The sequence below is a fragment of the Megalops cyprinoides genome, chromosome 14, assembly GCF_013368585.1.
Source record: "Megalops cyprinoides isolate fMegCyp1 chromosome 14, fMegCyp1.pri, whole genome shotgun sequence".
Taxonomy (NCBI): domain Eukaryota; kingdom Metazoa; phylum Chordata; class Actinopteri; order Elopiformes; family Megalopidae; genus Megalops; species Megalops cyprinoides.
Genome location: NC_050596.1, coordinates 27,691,862 through 27,719,000, shown reverse-complemented (window position 1 = coordinate 27,719,000; position 27,139 = coordinate 27,691,862). Strand labels below are relative to the sequence as shown.

The following is a 27,139-nucleotide window of genomic DNA, read 5'->3' as shown; positions in this document are numbered from 1 at the left end:
CCATTTATACAGCTGGATATTAACTGAGGCAATTGTTGGTTAAGTACCTTGCCCAAGGATACAACAGCAGTGCCCCAGGGGGGAAGTGAACCAGCAACCTTTCGCTTACTGGCCCTGCTCTTTGGCATTGCACCACATTGCTGGCTGGTACAACAATTTATAAAAATGAATTATTTTCTCCAATTTATACAGCAGCCATACCACCCTGTAACTCTCTCTAGCCTGATGGCTTAAGCTCAGCAGGGATGGGGTTGGGTAGTATCTGCATGGGAAATCTCCTGGGAAAACCAGGTTGCTACTGGAAATTGTACTGGTAGGACAGTAGGGGCCAGTCTTCCCTCTGGATTCACCAATGCCCCGGTGTAGTGATGGGAGCACCGATTTGTTACACATGCCATCTTATGGATGAAATGTTAAAACCAAGGTCCTGTCCCTGTGATCCTGTAGCTTTTGTCACAAATTACAGGGGCTTCCCCAGTATCTGGCTGTTGGATCATACCCCAGTTTAATTGGGTAAATAATTCCTTCCCTCTCCACCTGAGATGATGTATGGTGAGTGTTCTAGTGCAAAAATGGCTGACATGCATCACTCAGGTGGCGCTACACATTAGTAGTGCTTAAGGTCAGCCACTCGCCTTCATGGTACAGTGCATTGAGAGGCTTGAAAGGTTTAAATGACTTACAGTAATCCTTTATTATTGTTATAATACGGGATTTGGCATAGGAGCAAAGGGACGATTAGTCTGTATTATGTTACTAATACTGTTAATGTGGTTTATACACAAATCCAAGAAATTCACAGTGTATTGTAATAGCTTGCCATTGTTCTAATATCACAATTTTAAAAGGCAAAGGTACAGTAGCATGTGCTGGAACGTGTGATAATCTACACAGAAATAGATAGATGTGGGACATATACAATTAAGCCAACTGAAAAAGGTGGTGCTTGTATTAACTAATAGCAGAGGGGATGTCAATGCCAGAAACCAAATATGGGAGTGCAATGAAGGAGTTTCCTTTTGTTGAAAGACAGAGACCACAGAAACTAGGTATCCCTTCTCTTTAACTAGGCGGTTTGGGAGCGTCCCACGCTTCCAGAGACAGAGGGACAGGTTTTGGTTGTGTGGGAGTGTGCATTGATGCGGGTGAGTGAGGCAGAGGGAGCGGGGTCAGATGAGAGGTGGGATGGATGGAGAGGGGGCAGTTCGGGGGCAGGGTGTGTCGGTGCACCCAGCGGGACATCCCGCTGCAGCGGGGCGGAGGGGCTGTTTGGGATGGGTGCTGAACCCGCTTCCGAGGACAGACGAACCTCGGGATGAATAATTGACCGATCCTATTGCAAATGCATGACTCCTGCCTCGGCAACACGTCTGCCTGTCCAATCTCCCTGCAGGGGAGCCAGGGAAATGACAGCTCCTGAGAGCTCTCAGTGCAACGCTCACACACTACAGAGGCTGTGCTCCCACACTGCTTTCCCCAGCACTTCCCTTCCCCTGAACCCCAGCGCAATGGCAGACAGAGCACCCAGAGCAGGGAAGAGAAAATGGGGTTCTGGATTGCATAGCACTCAGAGCAGGGAAGAGAAGATGGTGTTCTGGATTGCATAGCACCCAGAGCAGGGAAGAGAAAATGGGGTTCTGGATTGCATTGTATTGATCTTACAGGTTGTCTATCCCCTTTCCTGTTTTTCAGTTGTTTTTTTTTTAGTTTTCCTCTTCAACAAACTGTTCCATCAAATGGATATTATGGATATGTATTTCATCTTTGTATGATTACATAAAGAAATTAAATTAGAAAAGTAATGTTTTCGTGTAGTGCACCGCAAGGTGTGATGTTCTGTTGTAATAGCATTAGGGTACACAATCTCCTGTGGCTTAACTGAATTCCACCCACAGGTGTTGTTTTTAGGATATGTCAGAAAAGAGGATAATTACATGTAGCTTTATCTACCTTAGCTAGCTCTGAAATCATACAAAATCCCACTCAGGCATCTTCAGCATATTCCTTTTAAATGTTAAATTCACTGCTGTGAATGATGTCACTGATAGGATCTAGTTCTCCTTATAGTATTAAGCAAATTTGAGAATTGGGGAAAAAAAGAATTCCAAAAGGAAGAGTTCTAGTGAATGACTGAGTCCTGACTCCTGTTCCTCTGAATCTGTCATACGGAATAATAATTATCGTCACAATAACACGGTTGATTTTCCTATTGAACCAAACAGATAGGCATGAGTCTGTTCAATAGTCATTTTATAACTCATAATCCACCTTGGTTTGGGACGAATTGCCCTCTAGCAAACAGAAAACCACTGTATTATCTTTATTGAGGCAACAGTGCATCATTTCCTGTAAATGTTTAATGCGGTAAGATACATATTCTTTTTTGGGGCAGAGGGTTCGGTGGCCCCACGTGTGATGCTTCAGGGATGGAAAGGGAAAAAATTATAGATTGGAAACAGGTGGCGATGCAGGGACCCATGAACATCTCATGCCTCTACGATTCCTCGGACTCTCTAAAAATCCCTCTCACCTGAACAATTAAATGCCGACCTGAACGTCAACGTCAGAAAATAAATTGGCTGTAAAGGTATATAGTAGTTTAATATGCAAAAATTCCAGATCACTTATTACATTGCACATGTTTGTAGTGTAAACTTACAAACACAAATAATATGGCAGGATAACGCAATGACCACCTGGGATAAAGTATTCAAAAATAAATTCTTCAACTTATTAACAGGTCTTCAGTTTTAGATGTGAGATTGATGTACTCTACTTTTGTCGCACAACTTTCTTTCGTCTCTATCTTTGTGTGTGTGTTGATAGATAGATCACCTTTACAATAATAATAACTACATTCATAAGTCATAATTATTGTCCGAATGCATAAACATATTTTGACATTGATCATTATAGAAACACTTACCTATAAAAATTCCATCTCTGTGTCCACATTTTTTCTTGGTCACGTTGAAATCGATATAGAAAAGGACTACGGGATGTCCGAAACTTTCCCCGGGACTGGGATCCAGCACCAAGACGGCGTCATGCGCAGTGGACCCAAGCTGAGAGTCCTGTGGTCTCTTGCCATCCTCCAGAACCGAGGCTATCTCGTAACCAGCCTGTTTAGAAGCGTGCGGTCCGCTTGAATATGAGTCCGGGAGAATCGCCAGCACTTTCTCATTGTTGGGCTGGGAGACATAGACCGCCACCCCACTCTGGTGAAGTTGGGACAGCCTCTTACAGTCGCTCTCCGACAAGGAGGAAACCCTCCGGCACAGGTTCAGCTTGAAGTAGTGGAATCCGCTTTTAGCCCACCGATCCAGTCTACCAAACTTTCCTTGAGAACCCCGGCACTCCACCATGAATAGAGCGAAAATCAGTAGAGACACACGTATTGGCACAAACTGCATACTTAGGATGCGTAATGAAAGTCAACAGCGATGACAAAAAATCTTTCGAGCTGTATACAAAATTAAGACTCAAGCTTCTTTACTTTGGCTACAGAGTAACTTAGTCTAAAATATATCGCTATACTTGTGTATTATTTTATTCAGGACTTCCAAGAGCTCTGGAGACGCAGTCTGGTTCAAAGAGAAAGAGAGCAACTGGATTTTGCTGGCTTGTCTGAGTAGTTGCGGACCCTCTTCATTTAAGCGAGACTTCACACGGGTCAGACCAACATCCAGATGAAAAGTAATGCGCGATAGTGACTCTATCCCACAGGCACTGACATGCCATTATACACAGGGGGAGGGGGGGGGGGGGGGGGGGGAGTGGGATCCAAGTGCGGCATGAGCATCCGCACTCCCTGTCAAAATAAAGGCACCGAAACCTAGGCGCGTGCGAGCGCACCTGTCCACCGCGTCCGGTGCATTCAGAATTAGTCACAGGACGTGTATCCTGAAGGCAAGTGAATGTCCTACATTTGGACAAGGAGTCTGCATGCTGAAAGGTCCTTAATTTAGTAAATACAGCTTGGCAAATGTCAATTAAGTGAAAAGCAGGAACAGGTAATGTATCCTAATGAACTGGAATACAAACAGGCATAATCAGTGAATATACATATATACATTGCACCTCATTTACAACACACGTTATAATGATTAACCGTAGGCCTATACAGTGGGAAAAACCGGGACTCATTCCTATACTTTTGTTTATAAACTAATTATAACAATTGGGGCTCACAACTTCTAACATGGTACTCGAAGGAATATGATTGGATAAATTACTGAAAAAATACATTACAACTTGAAAACAGTGAATGTCTTATCTTGTACAAATGACCAGATAAAGTGGCCTATCTGGCACGTTTAATCTTGCACGTTTGAGATGTAAATTACGTTTTTTAGGTAACTGAACCGATGCCAGTTGACATGGCAAGAATAAGAAAGACGCTTTATACAAATGAAAAACACCGCTTTTTGGGTCTTATGAAATAAATTCTTCTTAAAATTCGGGCATTGCATAGCCTACCACTGTCTAAACTTCTATGATGAACTGAGGAGGCGTCGCATCCCGGAAACAAATGCGAATTTGCAGGGTAGCCTACCACAGCGCCAATTATCATGGACCCTTAAATTAATCCAAGTGAGTGAAACATTTCAAACTATTTAGAGCTTTCATTTAGTTAAGGACGCTGACTGTATCTTGTACTTGCACAATGACAGGCAAGTGAAACATTTTATATTACTGAATAAAGGATTGTATAAAAACAATGAACCTTTCAAATACGTTTTGTTACATGTGTGAAGACCGTAGCGACGAACATTCTCTTTACATTTAGAGTGTAGATAGAGTGTAGGCCTATAGATGAAAATGTTGTTCAAGCGTTCATGTTATCCCTTCATTTGGAACTCCGCTTTCAGGAATCAACTTCTAATAAGAATCAAATTGCCCTGGACGTCCATTTACTTCATTAATTGTAGGTCAAGGGGATTTTCCTATCAACATTATTGCATATAAATTGAACTGAGCGCGTTGCTATTTATTCTTAACAAGCTATATATAGTATTCTTAATATTCTTTATTACTGTAGATTTTCATGCACCTGTGGTTTTATTATTATATCCAAAAGTTTGCGTTTTGTGCCCTCTAGAGTAATATGAAGAGAATAGCAGTTATCTTAAATGCGGTTAACTTCATAAATCGAGTGCTCTTTCATTTCAAACGTTTTGAGTTAAAACAAATAGAGAGGTTTCACCACACTCCTCATCCTTCATCACAGTCACAGTATCACAGTCTTCCTCAGAATATGCCCAGCTCTATTCTGAAAAGGAATGAGCTGATATGGTTCATCGGCGTTTAACCTAAACCTGAATAAATTGCTTTGCACGTTAATTGTAACTACATTTCAACGCTTGCGTTATGTAGGCCTACTTTCATAATTCAGTGTAATTTTACATTTTACATTTTTATCTATCTAATATACTTTGTAGTATTAGGCTATAGTTTATACTATTATACTTTCAACTGTTGTTGAGTCCTTATATGGCCTTTTGCTTGTGTTGTTACTCTGCCTCACTTTTAAGTCGCTTTGGATAAAAGCGTCTGCCAAATGAATAAATCTAAATGTAAATATAGATTGATTTTTCAAAAGTTTTTCGGCGGGATGAATTGCCATTATCTGGCGGATGCCATTGTGTGCTCCAGTAACATTAGATGATTCTTTGACAATATTGCTAGGAAGCAGAATACAGTTATACAGTAGGCTAATACTCCGCCTCTGTACGCTTATTGTTGAGAGTGATGTAGTGCAGAAAACTTAGACCATAAACTGTCAAATTTGTGTTGCGTAACACGTTTCTTTCAGCGTTTCCGATAGCGATCGCTAGGGGTCGCCGTTTCCGGAGCAAGTAGAGTGAGGAAGGGAGGGACAGTTGACGCCCGCCGACGTGTTTTGCCACAGCTAGCTGTATTAAATTTTCACGGATTAATGTTGAGCCCCTAAAATGGATTTTGAAGAATTATTCGACGAGCGGACGTTTCCCTTTTCGGACTTTCAGGAGTTTACGGTATGTAAATTGACGTCAATTTGGGAAATAAATCGTTGTGTTGGTTGCCCGATTACATGCCCTTGAATACGAGCTAGCTAGCTTGTAGCTTAGCTGGCCTAACTCGTTGGCTGCTAGTAAACAGTTGTCGTTAGCTACATTTTGGGCCCAGTTCGTGTCTCGCTTAATTAGCTAGACTAGATTACATATTAGCTAACCACCTACAATTTAACTTTCTCTGGACTGCTCAAAATGGACCATACAAGTGTTTTTTAAATACTGAAATTTCTTAAAAGACGGGTCATAGGCTTCACTGGGCCCTTTGCTGGTTTCGGGACCTGACACCCAATGGCCAGTTAGCTAACGATACGCACTGATGGGTAACTGGCTAGGCTAAGCTGTTTGTTGGCTACAGTCTGCATACACTCGCAGTAAGCTAACCTTAGCGAATACGAGCCATTTATGTTAAACATAGCCTACATTTCGGAGATCCTCCGTAACGTTTGAGACCTCGCTCGCTAGCTTCGCGAAGCGCACTGCGTCAGTTGGACAGTGCTTGCAAGCGAAGTGCTAGTTTAACCTAATCAATTTACAGTAGTCAACTAGCTGGCACTTCTTTGCTTAATTAGCATGTTAGCAGGTAGTTGTAAAGTGGTAATTTAATGTAGGCTTGATAGCCAAGTAACTGGTTGACATGCATAATAAAAATGTCCTTCATTATTATGTGTTGCTAAGTTCATAAGCCATCGCCCCGAAGTGGTAGTGGTAGTGGCTAGGTAAATGAGTTAGCTACCATTAGCCACAACGCGTTGATCGAGTCATTCATGCTGAATTTATTTTTGCATTGCTAAATATGTTACAACAGGATGAAAATAAGACTTCTTTTGGCGTGCAAAACTACCTAACATTAGCCCAGTTGGCTACGGATATAGGCAACTAACTGTTGCATTGTCATATGCGGAAGCACTTTTTATCTCTTTTGGTTTTGTCTGTTATGACAGCTCATGTTACCCTAGTTACCTACTTAGCTAACGCTAGCTATTGTGTAATGTTACTGATGTGTTTTTTTGATAACATTGGGTTAGGGTAAACAAGCTGTCGTATATTTCAACAACAAAACACTTACTTTCAGCGTTTACACATTCCGAGTTACTTAAATGAACAGGTCGTAATGCTCACAAATACGTTTGTAACAAAGGATTTCTGCAGCTAAGGTTAGCCAGTCAACCAGGTCTAAATATAACCGCAACTTACGATTTGACAAGTTAGCCATGACACAATTAGCTCATGCTAGGTAAAGAACGCTACCATGTGTTTCGTTTCTTCTGTAATGTGTTTAATTTGGACAGGCCGTTGTTTTTGATTTCCCATGCGAAGAGAACATGTGTGTAAAAGTTACGGTGTGATATAACGTTAGCACTGTCACATGCAGTAATGTCAGCTGAGAGCTGGTGCGGTTCCGCATAATTTGCTAGACTATTTGAGAACATTTATGTAACAGCTGCACGTGAAAGTGGCTGACAGTGTGTGTCTTTGTGAGGTTGTGGCTTCTCCCACTGTTTCGTACCAGCCGGACAATTTTTTTCCTTTCCTTCAACCATTTTGTCCAGTATGGAGTGTCCTGGATTTTCAAAATCAGCATTGTTAATAGAGTCAGGGGAAAAAAAAATACTATAAACAATTATTTGATGCTTTTTAATAGTAAGCAATAATATGGCAGCTGGATGTTATTGTGTTTGAGACGTAGATGCCTTTGTTTTAATGTCTGTTCTTTGGCAAATGTTAGAGTTGTGTACATTTACTGTTTTCAACAGCTGAGACCTAATCTAAATGAATGCCATTGTATTAACACAATTAAATTGTTGTCAAAATTGTCTGTTAACACGTAGGAGTTGTGGAGGTTGTCATGTTTGCTTCAATGTAGGGTTTTTTTTTGTCTGCAGTTTCTGCCAGGACACCAGAAACTGTCAGAACGGGTTCGAAAGCGGCTGTACTATGGATTAGACAAGGACTCCTCACTCGATGCTCTCTCCTGCCCTGTTACAGGTTAGTCAAAATAAAGGAATGGTGTATGTACAAAGGCCAATATGAAGGCGTAGTCAGTATAGCGTTGCAACTGTCGATATTTCATGTATGTCTACACGTCAGTAACCATGTAATCATTTCAAAGAACTTGCAGTACTTTTCTAAGCCAAACTTGTCATGTTGGATGAGTAAAAATCAGTATTACATTACATCACATTATATTCATTTAGCAGATGCTCTTTTCCAAACTGACTTCCAGCACAATAGAACATAAGTGTATTCATTCAAGTTAAACGAGTAATTAGATCGCAGAAACACCCAAAACACACTGCAATACTTCACATAAAATAAACAGCAGGTACTAGAAGTAGCAGGTGTTAGGGGTGGGGATTGCAAGCAAGACACAAAGTGCAGGTATTACAAGTCACAGCTGAAAATGGGCAAATGTACAGTTTAAAAATTTCTTCTTTACTCCTTCCTCCCCAGACATTGCTGTGGAATTGCTCCAGAAATCTGCCCCAAGTCCCATTCGAAAGCTCCAGAAAAAGTATGCTGCGCATGTGGCCAGGTTGGTACTGAGGAATGACTCCTTAGGATGAGGTCCTTTTCCCTGTACAGTGTAGCAGGTGTGTGAGCTGATCTGAACCTGCTTGGATCATCTGAAGCTGTTCTGCGCTGTGTTCCAGGGAAGCCTGTATCTCCCCCTGTGCCATGATGCTGGCCTTGGTTTACATTGAAAGACTGCGACACAGAAATCCTGAATACCTGCAACAGATTTCCTCCTCTGACCTCTTCCTGATCTCAATGGTATGTGAGTCCCAGGTCGCTAGTTTGAGGGGAAAAAATGCATTAAATCTTTGTGATTCACATGGTCTGATACAAAGCTTTCTTTTGTTCAGAGCATGTCATTATCAAAATGACAATTTTTCACTAACTGCATGTAATCTGTGGCAAAAGATGGATAGAAAATGAATGGAACATGGACAGCTATGACAGTAATACAGGAGTTGGTGTTGACCCTCAGAGCTTTTTTTGTGTCTTTTCAGATGGTTGCCAGCAAATACCTGTATGACGAGGGAGAGGAAGAGGAAGTGTTCAACGATGAGTGGGGTGCGGCTGGGAAACTGGATGTTCACACTGTCAATACCCTCGAGATGAATTTTCTCAAAGCCATTGTAAGCAGGGCTTGTCTGTGCAGCTCCCTATACAGCGGCACAAACTTACATCTTAATTCCAGTCTGCCTGGCCATAAACATTGTGTGCTGTTCACTCACTATGGGTTCATGTCTTCCAGGACTGGAGCCTCTTCACTGAGCCCAGTGAATTCTTTGACATATTGAATCAAATAGAAACCAGGTAGGTTTATCCTGTTTTCACCACTTGAAATTTTTGAGGTTCTAGAAGCTGATGTTGGAGTAGAGCTTGGTTTTGGTACCCCACTTATCCTTTTCACAAGGAAAACAGGAAATTGCCAAGTAAAAAGCCTTTTGTAACATAACAATTACCCTAGATTAGACAGGGTGGGACAACATATTTTGTTGTTAGCTGTCTTCCAGTTCCTGAATTTAACTGACAGTAGTTCGCATGTACTGTCCTTTCTGCGGATAAAGATATGGAACTACGTGGTTCACAGTAACATTCCCGACACATCAGAATGGCCACATACACAGATTCTAAACAGCAGAAAGAAATAATATGAAAGTTCTGAAATCTATGAACACAAAATAATTCAATTTTCAAATGTGGAAAGCTTGCCAAACTATTTGGTCAGGGTAAAATTTTCATTTTGAAGCAGCTCTTCCTCTTAACAGGTGTGTTTTAATATCCTTCTAATTTCAGAGTGCTTTGCCACTTGACATTGTAATGGATTATTGCCCTTCCAGCTATCAGTGAATCTAAACTGCAAAGTAAAAGAGGGCTTGTCTTAATCTGGCTGAATGTGTGTGTTTGGAAAATTGCCAGTTAAGGCTTCTTGATATGACAGGAATTGGATAGCTTGGGAAATTAGTTGCCATGTGTTTTCAGGATGTTCGGTTTCTATGGATAGAAGGTGCCTGTTTTTAACTCCCCTCTCAAGCCTCAATTAGAGTTAATTAGCGGTAATTACTGTTCTAGAAGTAACAAGATCTTGTGCAGCAAGCCAGTCATCTATTTTTCCATCTCTGTATCAGTTACTTTTTATTTGATACCTCCAGTAGAGAACTGTCAGGTATTGTCCAGTATTCACAAATGATCTTAGTCAGAAATGTGCTCTCCACATCCGTTTTTCTTTTAGCTGTAAGTGTATTTACTGTTGTATTCACTCTGTCCGATCTCCAGCATAGCGGAGAGGGAAGGTTTGAAGCGTGGCTGGTTCACCTATACTGATCTGTGTGTGCTACTGGAGCAGTCAGTGTGGCGACAAGCCTTCACTTCAATCTACCTGCACTTCACCAAGGTGAGAAAGGTTGAGTTGGTACTCCACAGAGCACTGCAGTGAAAGAAGCAATATGTGTTTCAGAGGTGGTGCACGGCAAAACACTCAGACTGACACTGGCCAGTTGTGGAGAAGTTGTCCCATGGGCCATCATACAGTAATCTCAGTCGGCACTGTCAGAAAATGTTCACATTAAGGGTGATGGGGCAGGTGACTGATAGGAATGTAGCCTATATATTTCATATATTTTATATATATATGTATAATAGTTTTCATGTATATATTTAATAGTTACTATATATTTCCACTCTTGATCAGCTATAAAGGTTGAGCACAGCAAAATGAGTCATTATAATTGAAACCAGAATGGTATTAACATATTTCTCTTTCTGTAGTTGGCCTGTATGCTGGGATTGGTCTACCTGACCAGTGTGGCAGGACTCATCGCCTCCTCCGCCGTGCTGCAGCAGGTTAGCTGTCCCAGGAGCCATGGGACACTCTGCACCGTCAACTTCCAAAGCTCAGCTGATCCTCCTGGCCTGCTCCTAGACAACATCACCCCCGCCTCCAACCTCCGCTGTTGCATCCTGGGAAATGAGAGCCAGGAAAAGCGCTCAGGCACTTCTCCCTCCTCCACCTCACCGACCTCGGCGCTGTGCTTCTGGGGCTCTCTTTTTACCTCGCTAGCCTATTCTGACCCAGAACCGGACAAGGACTCTTCCACCCCAGCTCAATTCTGCTCAGGCTACCTGGACCCAACCTCCTCTTTGCAGTGTGGAGCTCATAATGGATCCCTTACCCATGCTTTGCTATCCGCTGTCACCACCCCTACTGTGCCCCCTCAAGTTTACTCTCTGGGACCCTTTTTAGGGGACCCCCAACAGAGCAGCCCCAGAGTCTGGCCCTGCTGTTCAGAGACAGTTGTCCCATTTGGTAAAGTCCAGACATTCCTCATGCCCATTTAGAGAACCTGGGCGGAAAGTGGGCTGTTTTGAAGGACGTTTTTTTGATAAACACAAGACATGTAACTTCTTATAATTACACCCATAATGAATATGTATACTGAATTGTAATTCCACATTTAAAAGCGGATTATGGTTGTATGTGTTTTGGAAGGTTGGAAAGAGCGCACATGGACTGAGTGTAAATAAGTGAAACTCCTTCACCCTTTACTTTCAGTACTGATGATCAGTCAATAACAGCATGTCTGTGCTATCTGAAGTATCAGAAAGCTTTGTTTTCCAAGATACTAGAATGCACTGAATTCTTTTTTTGCCAAAAGCTTTTGAAATGCCCTTATATTTTGTGAGTTGACACTTCCTAAAATAAGAAAAGGATATATAAAGATACAGCTCTATTGTACTTTTTTTCAAGTTTTGATAATATACTGCATTATTTGCAAGAAAATAAGTTGTTGATTAGTTAAAAGTAGAACTCGGTAAGTGGACAAAGTCAACACAACAGCAAAGAAAATATTTTGGAATGGTGAACAATATGTTTGCAAGGAGCATAAATCTATCAAAGGTCAATGGTGTGCCAGCGCTATGACTTGCCTAGTTTAAATTGCAAGAGGTTTGTTACTATGCATATTTAATCCTGGGTGAATGCGGTATGTTGGGAGTTGGTTACTCGATTCTACTGAAGATGGTTATGGCAGAATGGAGGAGGGTGTTGGGTTTGTTTTGAAGAGGAGCTCAAGTGTTGTTTAAACACCACTGTTGATAGCTGTCTCCTGTGGGTGATTGAGGAGTTCGGTATGTGACAAAGCCAGATGATTTATGCTCCTGAAAGCAAGGTACCATATCAGTTTTTACCTCCAACTTTTGCATGTTGGTTTGTTTATGGGTCTTATAGAGGGTAGTAGCCTACAGCTGTAAGGAGGCTACAACTTTGGATGTGTTCAGTTAGTGAGGAGGAGGTAACTGCTTACGTTGGAATTGTTTAACTTGAAAAATTGAAAATTGAGACGAGAGTTGACCTCCTTACATAAGCCTTTTTTATTGAACTTGCAGGGTATACCTTATCGAACTAGAAAGGGTTTGGTTGTAAAGTTCCATCCAGAGGGAACTGGCAGAGTAATGTGGAATTTGGTGTTGTAACAATAGTGTAGGAAGTGCTTTTAATTTGCACTGCATTTTCAAGCTTGCATATGAAAGAACCTCCCTTTACTCTTAAGTAATCTCTTTACATATATTGGGCCTGCATTATATTGTTAACTGGGAATTTTCTGGTAACTTTAATGATTATAAAAATGGGGGAGTATACTTGCCAGGACATGTAAACATAGAGTTTTAAAGCGAGCTGAGCCAGAAAGGGTAGATATCAATATGATGCTTATTAAAATAGACATCGCACAGAACAGTCCTCATTACTGACCAAAGGTAGTTGTGCAGCATGTGCTGTCTCGTTTTTCAGTTTTATATTTGCAGTAAAGTTATTTAAAGAAGTAGAAAGTAAAAATCAAGGGAGTGTAATGTTTTTTGAAAGATAACATCTTCATGTTAACTGAGGTGCTGGTCCATGTCAATTTGTGAAATACCTTATCAGTTAAATGGTATGAAGGGAGTTTAAAGGTACTTAAGCTTTGTGTGATTTGGATTTTATGGTAAGGACTGTGCTGTTCTGTGCTTGGTCTGATGCTTTGTTTAATGTGAAAATATCTCATTCACAGTTGTTTTTGTTTAAATGCTATCATTTGAACACATTTGTTAGTTTTGAAAGATCTCTTTCAGCATGTCACTGGCACAGTGGCATTAATGATTCATGCACTGAACTTGAAGGGCACCCAGGGCTGTTCTCTGAAGAAAAAATATCAGTTTACATTGCAATTATCATGTAATGGCTTTATTTAATTTGAGCTTCAGATTTTCAGGAAAAAATAACTGCTTGAAAATGATCCCTGCTTAGAACATCTAACTAAATACTCAGTGGTGTTCATTTGTCATAGTCACCAAGGTGCATTTGAAGTAAATTTAGTGGTGGGCAAATGTTACTGTCATCCAGAAATACAACTCAAGGTGAACCACTTTGTGAAAACCTTCAGTGGATCAAACTGCTTTTTCTTTTGTGAGATAAAACCATTCATATTGTCTATTTTCAATGCAAAAGACTGTGTAAGTGATGCACCAAGCAATATAATATATTTTCAGCAAAGTTGAGTACAGCCAACATTTAAAAAGGTCAATACAGAGGATTGTACAGTTTACAGTTAGGTAAACAAAGGTTTACATTTATTTTTCAAAACAGCTCAACAAACTTGAGACATACCTCTTGATTTTCTCATCATTTTTAAGGAACAGTGAACATGTCCCTTTTTGCTATAGCTAAGAATTCAAATGCTGAGTACAGTATTGCTTCCCTTCTGTATTTCTTAGAATTCTCTGTGAGGGGAGAGGTACCATCATACCCCCCAACAACTGTTTCATCTTCCTTACTGGAAAAGACTGGGCAGAAAAGGTCAGATTTATTTGATGAGAGAAAAGATCCTTGCCCTCAAATTTATTTACCTCACTTAAGACAAATTATTGAAAACCTGTGATTTGTTTTAAAAATTATTCATAGTTGCCACAGCATACTGAATTTACTCATTCAAAGTTGAGTGTAACATTTACAATGTTGAAGTTAATCCTGATCTTTTAGGATGATACAAAAGATCCATGCTGTGATTTTTCTAGAGGTCTCAGTTTTGAGAAATACTGTGAGGGAGTTGATACTGTGCACAGGTACTCAAGATTTCTGTAAAAAAAAATTAACCCTTTACCCTTTTGATGGATTAACATTTAAATGCTCTTAAACCGTGCACCTTTGTGGCACAATCATTTTTCTTAAACATGTACAAATACATAAAATGTATAGAATTCTGTTAAATAAAATAAATGCAAATCAAATAAAAGCATTAGCTACATTTGATGTTAATTTTTTTGTTTCTTAATGTTACAATGCACAGTGCTTTATGATTTTTTTTTTTCCTTTTTTAAATAAGCATACCAGATACAGGTTTTGAGTCTCTAATGCATTTCACTATGAATTCTCCTCATATATGTGTGATGTAAATCAATGTTTGATGCTTTGCAATATCCAGGTCCAAGAAGGATGGAGTCCAGAGGCTTGCTATGGCAAAGGAATATGCATTGTAAAGCGGTGGATAAGCACCATTAACAGTTTCCTCTCCTATACTACACACCTGTCTGTATACCCGTATTTAAATAACGTCAGCATTTCCTCTGCCATTTCATTTTCCTTTATTATCACATAATTAAATGTCTTTAATTTACCAAACATATATTTTCAATTATAGACATTATTCCGGAAATAACTCATTTCTTCTAACTGCTAATTGTATTATTTATAATGCAATTTATATTGAAAGTTTCAATATACAAATAGAAAAAGAAAAGACGTTAAAATAGTTATTCGATTGTGGGAGCTTGCTCGGCGGACTTGTTTGACGGGGATATTGTATCAAAGTGCATGTAGATAGCCAACTAGTTGGCTTTTACTAACCCGAGAGGAAACCACGTCGAGGCATCGCAGTTGCTAGGAGGTGGTGAAAAAATGATTAGAACTGCGACCTCCCACTCCGCATAGTCACTACAAAATCAGGTGAAGTTTTAGCACATTGGCTGTCTAATTAGAGCCAATACAGCCCCAATTGCAAATGTGGGGGCAGGTGGCTGGACTTAAATCGTTAAGGAAGAGGAGTCACACACAGTCAGACAGTTTTCTGCGAGGCTGCGAATGAAACGGTTTTAACAGCAAACATTCTTAAATTAGTCGCTTGGTGATGCCCCGTACATCCATGCTAACTTGGGTAACGTTAGATTGATTATCTGTAAACCTTGGCTACGTTAGCATAAACTTCGCTAACTTGTTAACATTTGTAGGTTTTTACCCTCTCTGACTAGTAAACAAATTCAGAACAAGTTGTAACATTAATCGGGTTGCTGTTTAACTGAATTTTACATTTTGGTTGTCTAACTTACCGAGATAGCTGGTTAGCCAGAAACCTAGGAACATGGAAGACACATTTGAAAACAATACCACGCCAAGTTAGGTGATCGGGGTTGCCGAGTTAACGTTAACTGGGTAGTCAGATGATTAAAGTTATAATTTGAAATTTACTTAAGCAACTGGGGATTAAGAGGTTGCTAGTAACTCATTATTCACATGCTAGCTAAAATACGGTACCTGATATTGTTCAAATGGTTTCGGTTATAGCTTAGCTCGGAGTAAGTGGCTCGTCACACAATAATCAAAGTAGCAAGATCTATGATATTTAACGTTACAGAGTTTCACTCAAACGGCGCCCCGTGTTATGTCCCAGAAGTGCATACTTTGTTAGCAACTGCGAATATAGTGAGCACGCTATCGTTATTTTTTTACATAACATTTTCTGTTTTAAATTATTCGATTGCTCTAATATACCTTAAACGAAACGACATAGCTAGTGCTCTGGGCAGTGTTATTATATAATGTTAGTAGATTAGCATAAAGTGTGTTACACGTTGTTGACAATTGACTGGATATTTAGACTCGTAATATTACAAATTGAGCCTAATTTTAGGATTTTTCCCTGCATACCAAAAATTGAAATATGGATTTGTAATGATGCACCCGAAATAGGTTAGGTTAGTCATGTTAAATAGGATTCAGTCTCAAGCATATTATTTTACTGTAACGTTATTACATATTTGGCGGATGTAAGTATTTCGCGACAACTCAGGCTATCATGACAAGATGCATTGCCAATTGGCTAGCTACCAAGCAGCAATAAATCACCAGGCTTTGTCTCCTTTTATATAGTATGCCATTAAAAACGACTCATTTTTAAAATAAACTGAGTAATGTTACAGCAATTGAATAGTGTTGTCTATACTGGAATATACAGTCCACCCTTGACATTCCCTTGAACAAACCAAAAGCAAGACTTCCCTTCCAAGGTGGTTCCATGTTATTTAGTGTGTATGCTTAACATGATACAATTTGTGTAATGCCCATTTTACTTTACTGTTTACCTCCCATTGTCCAGCTTGGCAGGTTGATCTACCCCAGCCTGCCAAGTTAATGCCAGGAGGGTGTGAGATGGCAACACATGGCCTCCAATGTAGCTGAAGAAGTAAAAATGCAGGCCTTTGGCCCAGGCCTTGCGGTTCGAGCCAAACCTGCGGTGATACATGCATCCAACAGCCAGGATTCCTCCAGCTGTGTGGAGAGAAAGGGACCCAACACGCAGGCCCTGCGTAGCCCTCCCGTCCAAACCAACATCAGGATGGTACAGGATCGGCAGTTTTGTGTCTCTGGAACCCCCCTCCATCGGGAATACCTTTCTGTGCCTGCCTTCAATGCTGCAGTGGCCAGGGCTGATAATATTTTGAGTTATGGCTCTGGCCGTTCTAAAGGTTTTGTTCATGGTGGCAGCACCTCCAATGTAATGTCTAGAGGGCCTCAGTGTCCCAGGATCCCACTCGTTGCCCACTTCACTCCCTATCAACTTGCGACAACTAACCACAGCTACCGGCCCTCCTGGTACTTGGACTCGCTCCGGTTACGCTCAGGGCTGCTGGATAAGAGGACTCTTTCGTCCCAGTTTGCGGTCAATCCAACATGCCCCTCCCTGACAAAGGCCAGTTCTCAGAAGTCCTCAGGGATGAGTGACATCATGTCCACCAACCAGTCTGTCCCCTGGAGCATGTACAAGTACAGGGGCAACAGGAAGGAGGTCGCACCGCAGACTAGCGGCAGAAACTCTCCCCAGCCACAGCAGGAGCCCAGTTACCATGGCAAGACTCTTCCTTACCCTTCCCAAAATGCTTCCCACCCCTGCACTGCCAGTCATGCTCCTCCAGCCAATCCTGAACCACACTGCTGTGCCTACGGTGATAAGGAGTCGTCCTATGTTCCCATGGAGACTCCTAATGCCACTGGCATTGACACAAGGAGCTGCTGTGGTGCCACAGTTAACCCTTCTGCTGCCAGGTGTAAGCAGAGCAGCACCAGTATCAGTGTCATTCCCGGGGATGCAGACAACAAGACAGCCAATCATCAACAGCCCTTCATTGACTCAGTAACCATGCACCTCACTGAGAGTGACCCACTCCCCTTCAAGTAAGTGCCTGTCTCCTGCCTGTCACACCACTGACAATCAGAGCAAGGCAGGCAAAGCGCACAGTCTTTTTGAAAGTGTTTGATGAGGGTCTGTCCTGATCTTTACAACAGGGGATTGTCCCTGAGATATTTTGTCTTTTATCGGAAGTACCCAACCTCTGTGTCAAAACTGGCATTGAGGTGGGTTGTGAGAGGGGTGATGGTGGATCAAGACATACATGTTTAAAAACATGTTGGCTATTTTTGGCTCTTTTCATGGTCTCTTGAAGGAACAAAGTGTGAAAATGGCAATATAGTATTAAAATAAGTGTATTTTACAGGGTAACTTCCTGCCTTCTCCCATGGACCAGTCGCAAGAGATCAATAACTGCTTTGGTTCCAGCCATATTATGGGCACACAGGCAATTTGCTGTAGGCTGGCTGAACTTTGCCATCATAGTGATGTTTCACATAAAGTATAGAAAATATCAGATAGTAGATTTTGACCAGTGTGTCCTTTCAATAACCTAGAAAACAGGTTCATGAGGGTGGCATTCTGTAAGGGCACCAGAAAATCAGAGGTTACTTCCATCAGCATATTACTAGTCTGATCGAAAGAGCAATTATGTATTTACATCTTTGGCTCTGTTTAGATATAGCCTTATGTTTATAGGCGTACCCCGGCACTGAATGTTTACACTCTTGTCTGTGCCCAGTCAGGAGTCTCTTGCCATGCTACCAGAATATGGGGAGGAAGAGGAGCTGCCTGACGAGCTGGAGAGCCAGTGCAGCGGAGATGAAGAAGGTGAGTGCCGCCATGCTCGCTTCTATCGGGAGGTCACATGACCAGTGCAGTGCAGTGAAGCCGTCTGTTGTGTGATGGGACAAAGCTGCGCATGTTTGTGTCCCTTTGCATCCTCAGATATATTCCTGTTTATTAGTTTGTTCTGACTGTCTTTTTTCATTTCTTCCCAGACGAGTCTGATTGGTCCTCGTTGAACAATTCAACAAATTCCATGGATGCTTCATTAAAGTAATATGGATTTTTTTTTTCTCTGATCATTTCCTTCGGGGTTATTCTGACTGAAATGTGCCACCGTCACTCAGGTCCAGATTCAGTCTGTCTGCAGTACTCTTAACATTTTTCTTTATTTAATTTTGGGAAGCAAGTGAAACACACACTTATCCTGGTCTTCAAAGTTAAAGACAAAGAGCTCTATGATTTTGAGTCTGTGCCTCACTGTTTTTGTAAAGCATTGGTAGTGTCTTTAGAAATTACATGGCAGTACTTAAAAATGATTTCAGTTAGGGGGGTTTGACTCCGTAAGAGTATAGTAAGCAGTGGGTGCAGTTTGCTGCTAGATTTCTATATAGACGACCTATCCACACCATTGACACTTTTTACATCCTTTCAGAAAGTCCATGCAAACACAGGACATAGCTGTGCTGGTAATGCACTGAAGTGAGCCCAGTGCTTTTGTTCTAGGGGTTACACTATGAAAAGCAGAGATGGCAGTAGAAAGGTCTCCCAGTTGTCATTCACTGATAAAGGCAGAACTATCCCTCAATAATGGGGACATCTTTCTGTGGCCAAATTTTCCTAGTCCTGGTTGACTGACTATTATGCGAGTTTACCATTTAATTTATTTTCTTTTATTTACTAGGATGGCTAATTGATGATCACCTAATTGCAATATTGTGTCTGGACCGAACAATACTGACATTTGATGTATTTGTTCATTTGTAATACACTGTAAACTGTCAAAAATGTATGTATATGTGTATGCTATGAGTAATGCCTGTAGTGTGTGTGTGTGTGTGTGTGTGTGTGATGTCTTGTCCGTTTGTGATGACCTCCTGTGGTTGTTAGTATCAAGGAGCCAGTGACCTCTGACTTATGCGGCAGGGAAAAGAAGCCAGCCCTGGTGCCAAGCCTGTTCCCTCGCAACCCCCCTACGCTGTACTTTGGCACGGCCAAAGAGAACGGTCAGGACCTAGAGCAGTAACCATTAGTGTTATAGCTGACATCTGTTAGCTATTCACATCTCAAGTCCCACAACATTTAAGCATGTGTACAATAATACTTCAGTGTGCGGTTTGCAGTTTAATTACTATGACATTTGTTGTAAGGAAGGCAGTGTAACTCTTGCTTGGCTATATTTTTATTGCTAATATTACTTTATATTTCATTTTTATTCAGTGGTATCACTGTAGCATCTTTGTATGCCTTTGTTTTTTGTAATAGAGTGTATTCAAAAAGTTATACTAGCTAACAGTTGCACTGTTTTCTGGTGAAAATGTAAACAGTGTTTGGTTTCGTGTACCAATGCAACTGTAAGTGTGTGGTTGTATTTCAGTATAGCTGTGAGTGTGTGGCTGTTTTGCAGTGGAGCTGTGAGTGTGTGGTTGTATTTCAGTATAGCTGTGAGTGTGTGGCTGTTTTGCAGTGGAGCTGTGAGTGTGTGGTTGTATTTCAGTATAGCTGTGAGTGTGTGGCTGTGTTGTAGTGGAGCTGTGAGTATGTGGTTGTATTTCAGTATAGCTGTGAGTGTGTGGCTGTGTTGCAGTGGAGCTGTGAGTGTGTGGCTGTTTTGCAGTGGAGCTGTGAGTGTGTGGTTGTATTTCAGTATAGCTGTGAGTGTGTGGCTGTGTTGTAGTGGAGCTGTGAGTGTGTGGTTGTATTTCAGTATAGCTGTGAGTGTGTGGCTGTGTTGCAATGGAGCTGTGAGTGTGTGGCTGTGTTGCAGTGGAGCTGTGAGTGTGTGGTTGTATTTCAGTATAGCTGTGAGTGTGTGGCTGTGTTATAGTGGAGCTGTGAGTGTGTGGTTGTATTTCAGTATAGCTGTGAGTGTGTGGCTGTTTTGCAGTGGAGCTGTGAGTGTGTGGTTGTATTTCAGTATAGCTGTGAGTGTGTGGCTGTGTTGTAGTGGAGCTGTGAGTGTGTGCCTGTGTTACAGTGGAGCTGTTGCCGGTCGAGCAGAGGAAGCTGCTGAAGTGGAAGATGAGCTCTGTCACCCCCAGTGTGGTCAAAGACACCCTCACCAGGTCACATTTCAAAGCCAGCAAGAGTAAGTGTGCCTTGTGGTGTTTCCCACTGTGGAGATTCTTTTGCACATTGGACCACAAGGCCCGGAACCTAAACAGAGGATTGGCTGATTTGATTGAATTGCAGAAAGCCACGACTGGCTTGGCTGCTGGGGTCAGCACTTGAAGTCGCGTGGATTCAGGACCATCCGAGAACATCAGAAAGTAAGTGGGAAAGTTGTGCAGGTCATTAGTTTGCGTTGCTTTTAAGTAGTTGAACTCAGCTCAAGGGAGTTGGTAGGTGTCCATAGCATTATCCAACTTATGTATACAGCTAAATTTAGGGTCATCTAGTCACTCATATTAAATGAGTTGTCTGTTGCTCTGATTTGTCTGTTAATGCGTCACTGTAATTTTCTTTGAACAGTACTGATCTTTTCTCTCTCCCAAACCTTCCCGTAGTTGAATCACTTCCCAGGATCGTTTCAGATTGGCCGCAAGGACCGGTTGTGGCATAACCTGTCCAAGATGCAGACTCGCTTCGGCAAGAAGGAGTTCAACTTCTTCCCACGATCCTTTGTGCTCCCGCATGACGTCAGGCAGCTGAGGGAAGCATGGGACAAGGGGAGAGGCCGGCGGAGATGGATCGTCAAACCGGTGTGTGAGAAAAATGAAACAGGCTGTGGAAATCTCACAGCAGGTACAGAGGTACATAATGATGAATGACCTGTAAAATGACAGGCTTTTCTCTTAATATCCCACCACCATGGCAGCCGGCATCAGCTCGAGGAATTGGGATCCAGGTGATTCACAAGTGGAGTCAAATACCCAAGAGGAGGCCCTTGCTGGTGCAGAGGTAAGCTGCTTTACACTGTCTAGGTTCTTAGGGACGGTTGTGATTGGGTGTGCTTTAATGGAAAGGGCTATATGTTTTGGGTTATAGATTTTCATTTGATGATTGATGAGGGAAGATTTAAGACTTGCTTTCACAGGCTCTTACATGTTCCAGAGAAATTAAATCTGCTTGCCGTTGTTGTGCAGATACATCCACAGGCCATACCTCATCAGTGGGAATAAGTTTGACCTGCGGATCTATGTGTACGTCTCCTCCTACGACCCACTGCGCATCTACATCTATAGCGATGGACTGGTTCGCTTTGCCAGCTGCAAGTATGGACTCTTCTCTTTACTAATGGATTCATTTAAAGATATGTTTATATGCGTTTTCCCCTGTTAGCATAAAAACGTATACTTTGTTTACCAATGCTCGTTGGTTAAAAAAACTCTTAAAGGTGAGGCAGTGAATCCCGGTGTTTTGTTGCATTCATTGACTGCTTCATTGTTTTAATTTGTCAGGTATTCCTCTTCAGTGAAAACCCTACGGAACAAGTTCATGCACCTAACAAACTACAGTGTTAACAAGAAGAACTCCGACTATCAGAGCAACAGCGATGACAAGGCCTGCCAGGGCCATAAATGGTAAGAGAGGGAGAGGGGTTTGCTCTCGCACGGTGGGTGACGTTAGGCGTTTAAGAGGCATTGGCACGTGTCCGTTTGTTCCATGTAGGTCTTTGAAAGCTCTGTGGCAATATCTGGGCACAAGGGGAGTCAACACCATCTTGATATGGGAGAAGATCAAAGACATTGTCATCAAAACCATCATCGCGTGAGTGGCAGCGGTTTTGTGTGTGTGTTTCCTTTGCAGCTTGGGGTCTGTATTATTTGTGTTTGTATCTGAGTAGGTCAGAGCCATACATTAACACGCTGGTGAAGATGTATGTCCGCTCCCCCAACAACTGCCACGAGCTCTTTGGCTTCGACATCATGCTGGATGAGAAACTCAAGCCCTGGCTTCTGGAGGTCAACATCTCGCCCAGGTACAGCTCACACCTTCAGAGAGGACTGAAAGTAAAACGAGTCACCTCTGTTTACTGATTGGTTGATTTGTGTATTTATGGACCCTTTTTTAACTAAAATGTGCAGAAAAATGAGTCGGGGAGTGAGTGGTGCACAGTTGTCTGATCATTTAACATTACGTTATATTATTGTCATTTAGCAGATGCTCTTATCCAGAGCGCCTTACATATGTTACAGTTTTCACATGTGACCCGTTTACACAACTGAATATTCACTGAGGCAATTGTGGGTTAAGTACCTTGTCCAAGGGTGCAACAGCAGCAGTCGAACCGGCAACCTTTCGGTTACAAGCCCTTTTCTGTCTGACGCCCCAGCCTCCACACCAGCACGGCGCTGGACTTCAGCGTTAAGGGCCAGATGATCCGGGACCTGCTGAACCTGGCAGGGTTTGTGCTGCCGCAGCATGAAGACGCAGCTCCAGCCAGCAGCTGCAGCACCAGCAGCTCCGCCAGCAGGTCTGCTTTCACACACCACCGGGCCCACTGCAGGAACGCTGCCTTACACTCTGTAGCAGTCTGCAGGAGGCAGAGGCCTTGTGAATCTGTTTTATATTTGCATGCGTATGTGAGAATGTTGTTCCTTGCAGTTTGTCAGGAGGGGAGAGGGACAGATCCAAAATCTCCACAGAACACTTACTTGATGACAGGATCAAGAGGGCTCACTTTACTGGCCAGCGAAGCATAAATCAGGTAAACTCAGATACAAATGCACACAAATGAACAAATAAGTTTAAACCTAGGATGAAAATGAGAGATTTTTGTTACTGACTGGCTGCATAGAAGATTTCTGCAGAGTCTGTTTATATTCTAAGAGCAAAATTTAATCAAAAAAATATTTTAGCAGCAGCTGTATTTGTTAATATTAAATTGGTCAATAATTCAATGTCACATTGAATAGAAAACAAAGAAAATAAGGAGTTGAACTAAGAAAAGTGAGCGGTTTGTGTAAGTGTCCTCATGGTCACATGCAAAAAGTGTCTGTCTACAGGCCATTGTGTCCTCTCCTGCAATGTAGTTATCGTAGCTATACTATAAACTCTAACACAGTAGGGAGGTGATCTTAATGAGAATCCACATGACATCAACAGCACTTTTTGCACTGCCTTTACGAAGTTGACAGAAGTCTGACTTGCCTAACATGCTATGAACTCAGACGATGCCAGTGCCAAAACAATACAACATGCTGTGGGCGGGAGTAGGTTTTAGTAACAACTGGCTAACTGCCATAATGCACCGAATGTGTGAGGTTTATTTAGAGCTGTATTGTGGACAGAACATGCATTCCAGCTGTGCTACTCTGTGCCCTCGTAGACATTCCTCTCCACTGTACTGACCGTCCTAACTCCCAACGATGTGCGGGTGCTGACGCAGGCCGAGGACGAGCTGAACCGGCGCGGCGATTTTGAGCGCGTGTTCCCATCCTCCATCTCTGGCCGCTACCTGCGCTTCTTCGAGCAGCGGCGCTACCTCAACATCCTGCTCAGCCAGTGGGAGCTGAAGTACTGTAACAACAGGAGCAAAGGTCAGAGGTCAAGTCTGTCCGTGTCTCTGCCTCGACTGTGTCTGTTAACTTCGTAAGTCATAACTGCACGTCTTGCGTAGTTTAAAGTATTTCAGAAGTGTGCTGACCTCCGTCTCTGAATATTTAGGCATCGACCTGCTGAGGAGTCTCTGTCAGAAAGGTGTTCACCTGGGCAGCAGCTGCAGTTCAGAACACCTGGTGATTACTGCCTTCTCTTCCATCTCTCCCATCAGCCTGCCCTCATCATTCTCTTCCATCTCCTCGGAGTGCAGAACTGGCTATTGTGCCCATAGGCCTCTACTTCGATCTGTTATATGTGCATTTAATAAGCTATCAAAGCCCACTACCACTTCCTTTTGGATACAGATTCTGACTTCGGGGACAGTACCATTGATTCAAGATTGATTAAAAATGGTGGCTTTTTTTTTTTCCCGCCCTGGGAATTCTATTCTATTTTCATGTTGTCTGTGTGCCTTAATAGACAGTATTGTGCAGACATTACTTCCTGCAGTTACACAGTCATGAATCACAAGCATGAATGGAGTGTATGCGTGTATTACAGCTGCTCAAGTTCTGTGATCCATGAAATTTTCTGTAGTTCTTTCAACTCAAAGTTGAGGGTCTAACTAAGTGTTTTACCCTAATTATGCACGTTTGTTTACTTTGTGAGTTAAATGGCATATAGGAGTTTGGAAATCAGGGTTTTTTTCTGGATTTATGTATTTTTTGGTATGTTTTTCTCTTTGCGTCTCAGTGGTCATCCATGTCTACCTTGAGCATCAAGTCGGGATCCCACACTAATCTCTCTCTGAAGGAGGAGCCGATCAGATCTAGGTAGGTACAGCTACACTCAAAATCCCTCTGCCTTGTCCTATGGCCCGGTACTGTATGCCTGTGTCATTCAGCGCAGAGGGATTGTATGTTTCAGCAAGCTGCCCTTGTGAACAGGGAAGAGTAGTGCTCATACTGACTGTGTCGGTTGCTGTCATCATCATTATTTATTGAAAGGGCCTCCTCTGTCCCTCCTCCTTAGAGCGGCAGTCAGTCAGAAACAGAGTCCCCAGCCAGATGACGATGACGTGCAGTCAGAGAGGTCCAGCTCCCCTGATACAGGGTCCATAACTTCCAGCTCCACCCTGTCCAGTGAGAGTGTCCACACCAAGGACTTAGAATGAGAGGCATACCCTCTGTCCCACACAGCCCTCCCCCTGTCACTGCTTACCCCCTGGGCTTCCAACAACTTAAACTGAGGAAGAGGGAGAGGCAGTGGTCTGGGAACTCTACCAAGTCTGACACAGCTCTCCTTCCTCTATCTGTTCTCTCGCTGAGAATTATAGCTAACCCAGGAGGTGGAGAGCAGGTGGATCTGATGTGTGAATCGCTGCAAAAATTGCTGACCAAATTAATGAGCTTTTAACATTGTATCAGTTGTACTGTCACAGTCTTATTAGGTGATCTCAGTGGACCCAACGGATAGAAATTTCAGAACACTTTTAGCAAATGAAAGGAAATCTTGACAGTCGTCTGGTTTCTTGCTTGGGGTCTGTTTGTGTATAGTTGTATGACTCGATCAGATCATTTTGCTTCATGTATGGAGTTGCAGGTATAACCATTTGACCAGTCATTTCCAAACTCTACATATTACATGTGAATTTCTGAACAGAAATTAAATGGTAATAATTGTATTTTTATCATTTAGTTAATGTGTCTTAGATGGCAGCTTAGGCTGTGGTTTCCAGGTGACATCTGAAATAAGCCTAACACTAAATACCCATTTATTTGTGCAGGACAACAGCACATTGCTGTTGCTATTTGCAAACATCATAATTCCTCATTATGTTAGCCTTGCTTACCCAAAGCAGACCTGTGCACTCAATAGCATTCTCTAGGAGCACATTTTTCATTTCAGTGAGCTCTTACACTATTAGCATGGGAGTTCTGATATGTCAGCAGGTATTTAATGTCTTGAATGTTTCCCAAAACCCACTTTTGTTGTTTCTGGACACAATTCAAGGCATTGTTGAGAAACCCTGTTGTTCACTTTAATCCATATTACTGCTATCCAAAAAAAACAAGTGTCTTAAAAAACAATGATAAAATTAGAAGCATCCCTAGGTAACTACGAACAAAGTCCTGCAAAAATAGTCTTCAGCATTCTTTTGTCTGGATATTCACAGGAGTCTTCTGGACGTTTATAGAATCTTCCAACTTTAATGTAAACAGAACGCTACTAGCCCTTGGCAGCAGACTTATATGTTGTGAAACATGGATCAATCAAGGACACCATGTGTTGCAGTCATTAAGATCAAAATCAAGGCTATCATGCTATATTGGCCACTGTTGAGTATTAGCCAGCCAGTCGTTGAAGTGATTTATTCTGGTTGGCTGATAAAATATGGCTGCCTATTGTTAGCTATGACTTTACAGCTGATAGCTAGGTTGTGAACTCTGGCTAATTTGTAAAAAAAAAAAAAAATAGCTGGCAAAGTGGGACCAACAAATGGCTACACATGTAAATTCACCACATTGAATGATAGCCCATTCATAGTGACAACCTAACTTGATTCTTTGTCAGTAGTGTGAGGTTGCAGTGGATAGAGGGAACTACTAGTTCACCAACAATAAATACACAGACAAAAATAATTCTGTTCACTTGAGTGGAGCACCCACATCTGATGTCAGAAGACGACATGTTAAATCTGCATTTCAAATTATATGGTGAAGGAAATGTGACAGATAAAATCAAAGGTCACTGTTTATAAAGTGAATAGTGTTTTTTCACCCCACACAGGGGTAGTGCTAGTTTACAGTATCATTTTTATGTACAATATCCTTTTGCTAAGGCTGGTAGCATTCTGCAGGCTGCTTTTGCACTTAAACAACATGTCCCTGTGCTGACAATACACATCAAAAGTCTTGAGAGCATCAAAGCAAAAAGCCCTTACTACCTTGATTGTTATGCTGATTGTAGAGTTTAGTCATTTGTAGCATTACTAATGAGCTAATGGAGTCCATTAAGGCCACCTTCAGCTGTCCTGGATTGATTAATGTCAGTGTATTCTGTGACAACAACACCCCCCCCCACCATGCAAACCCTATCTGTGACCGTAGCTCCAGGCTGCTAACCGGAGCCCTGTAGCCTTTCCTGCCCTTTAAA

The 27,139-nt window shown here is 42.0% G+C and overlaps 2 protein-coding genes across 2 annotated transcripts; both read left to right on the top strand.

Annotated features, from left to right (window-relative positions):
* The first annotated feature begins 5,871 nt into the window (after positions 1-5,871).
* Positions 5,872-14,267, top strand: cnppd1 (cyclin Pas1/PHO80 domain containing 1). The gene is made up of 8 exons (XM_036545989.1): positions 5,872-6,017; positions 7,940-8,042; positions 8,508-8,589; positions 8,708-8,828; positions 9,068-9,196; positions 9,316-9,377; positions 10,341-10,458; positions 10,833-14,267. Exons 1-8 carry the CDS (start codon positions 5,955-5,957, stop codon positions 11,400-11,402), a joined length of 1,248 nt encoding a protein of 415 aa, XP_036401882.1. The 5' UTR covers positions 5,872-5,954; the 3' UTR covers positions 11,403-14,267.
* Positions 14,268-17,083: 2,816 nt separating this feature from the next.
* Positions 17,084-25,157, top strand: ttll4 (tubulin tyrosine ligase-like family, member 4). Its single transcript, XM_036544774.1, has 16 exons — positions 17,084-17,541; positions 18,237-18,325; positions 19,384-19,506; positions 20,478-20,588; positions 20,693-20,769; positions 21,007-21,201; positions 21,318-21,400; positions 21,586-21,714; positions 21,901-22,023; positions 22,112-22,210; positions 22,287-22,421; positions 22,776-22,916; positions 23,048-23,150; positions 23,772-23,982; positions 24,110-24,248; positions 25,016-25,157. Exons 1-16 carry the CDS (start codon positions 17,084-17,086, stop codon positions 25,155-25,157), a joined length of 2,358 nt encoding a protein of 785 aa, XP_036400667.1.
* Positions 25,158-27,139: the final 1,982 nt, after the last annotated feature.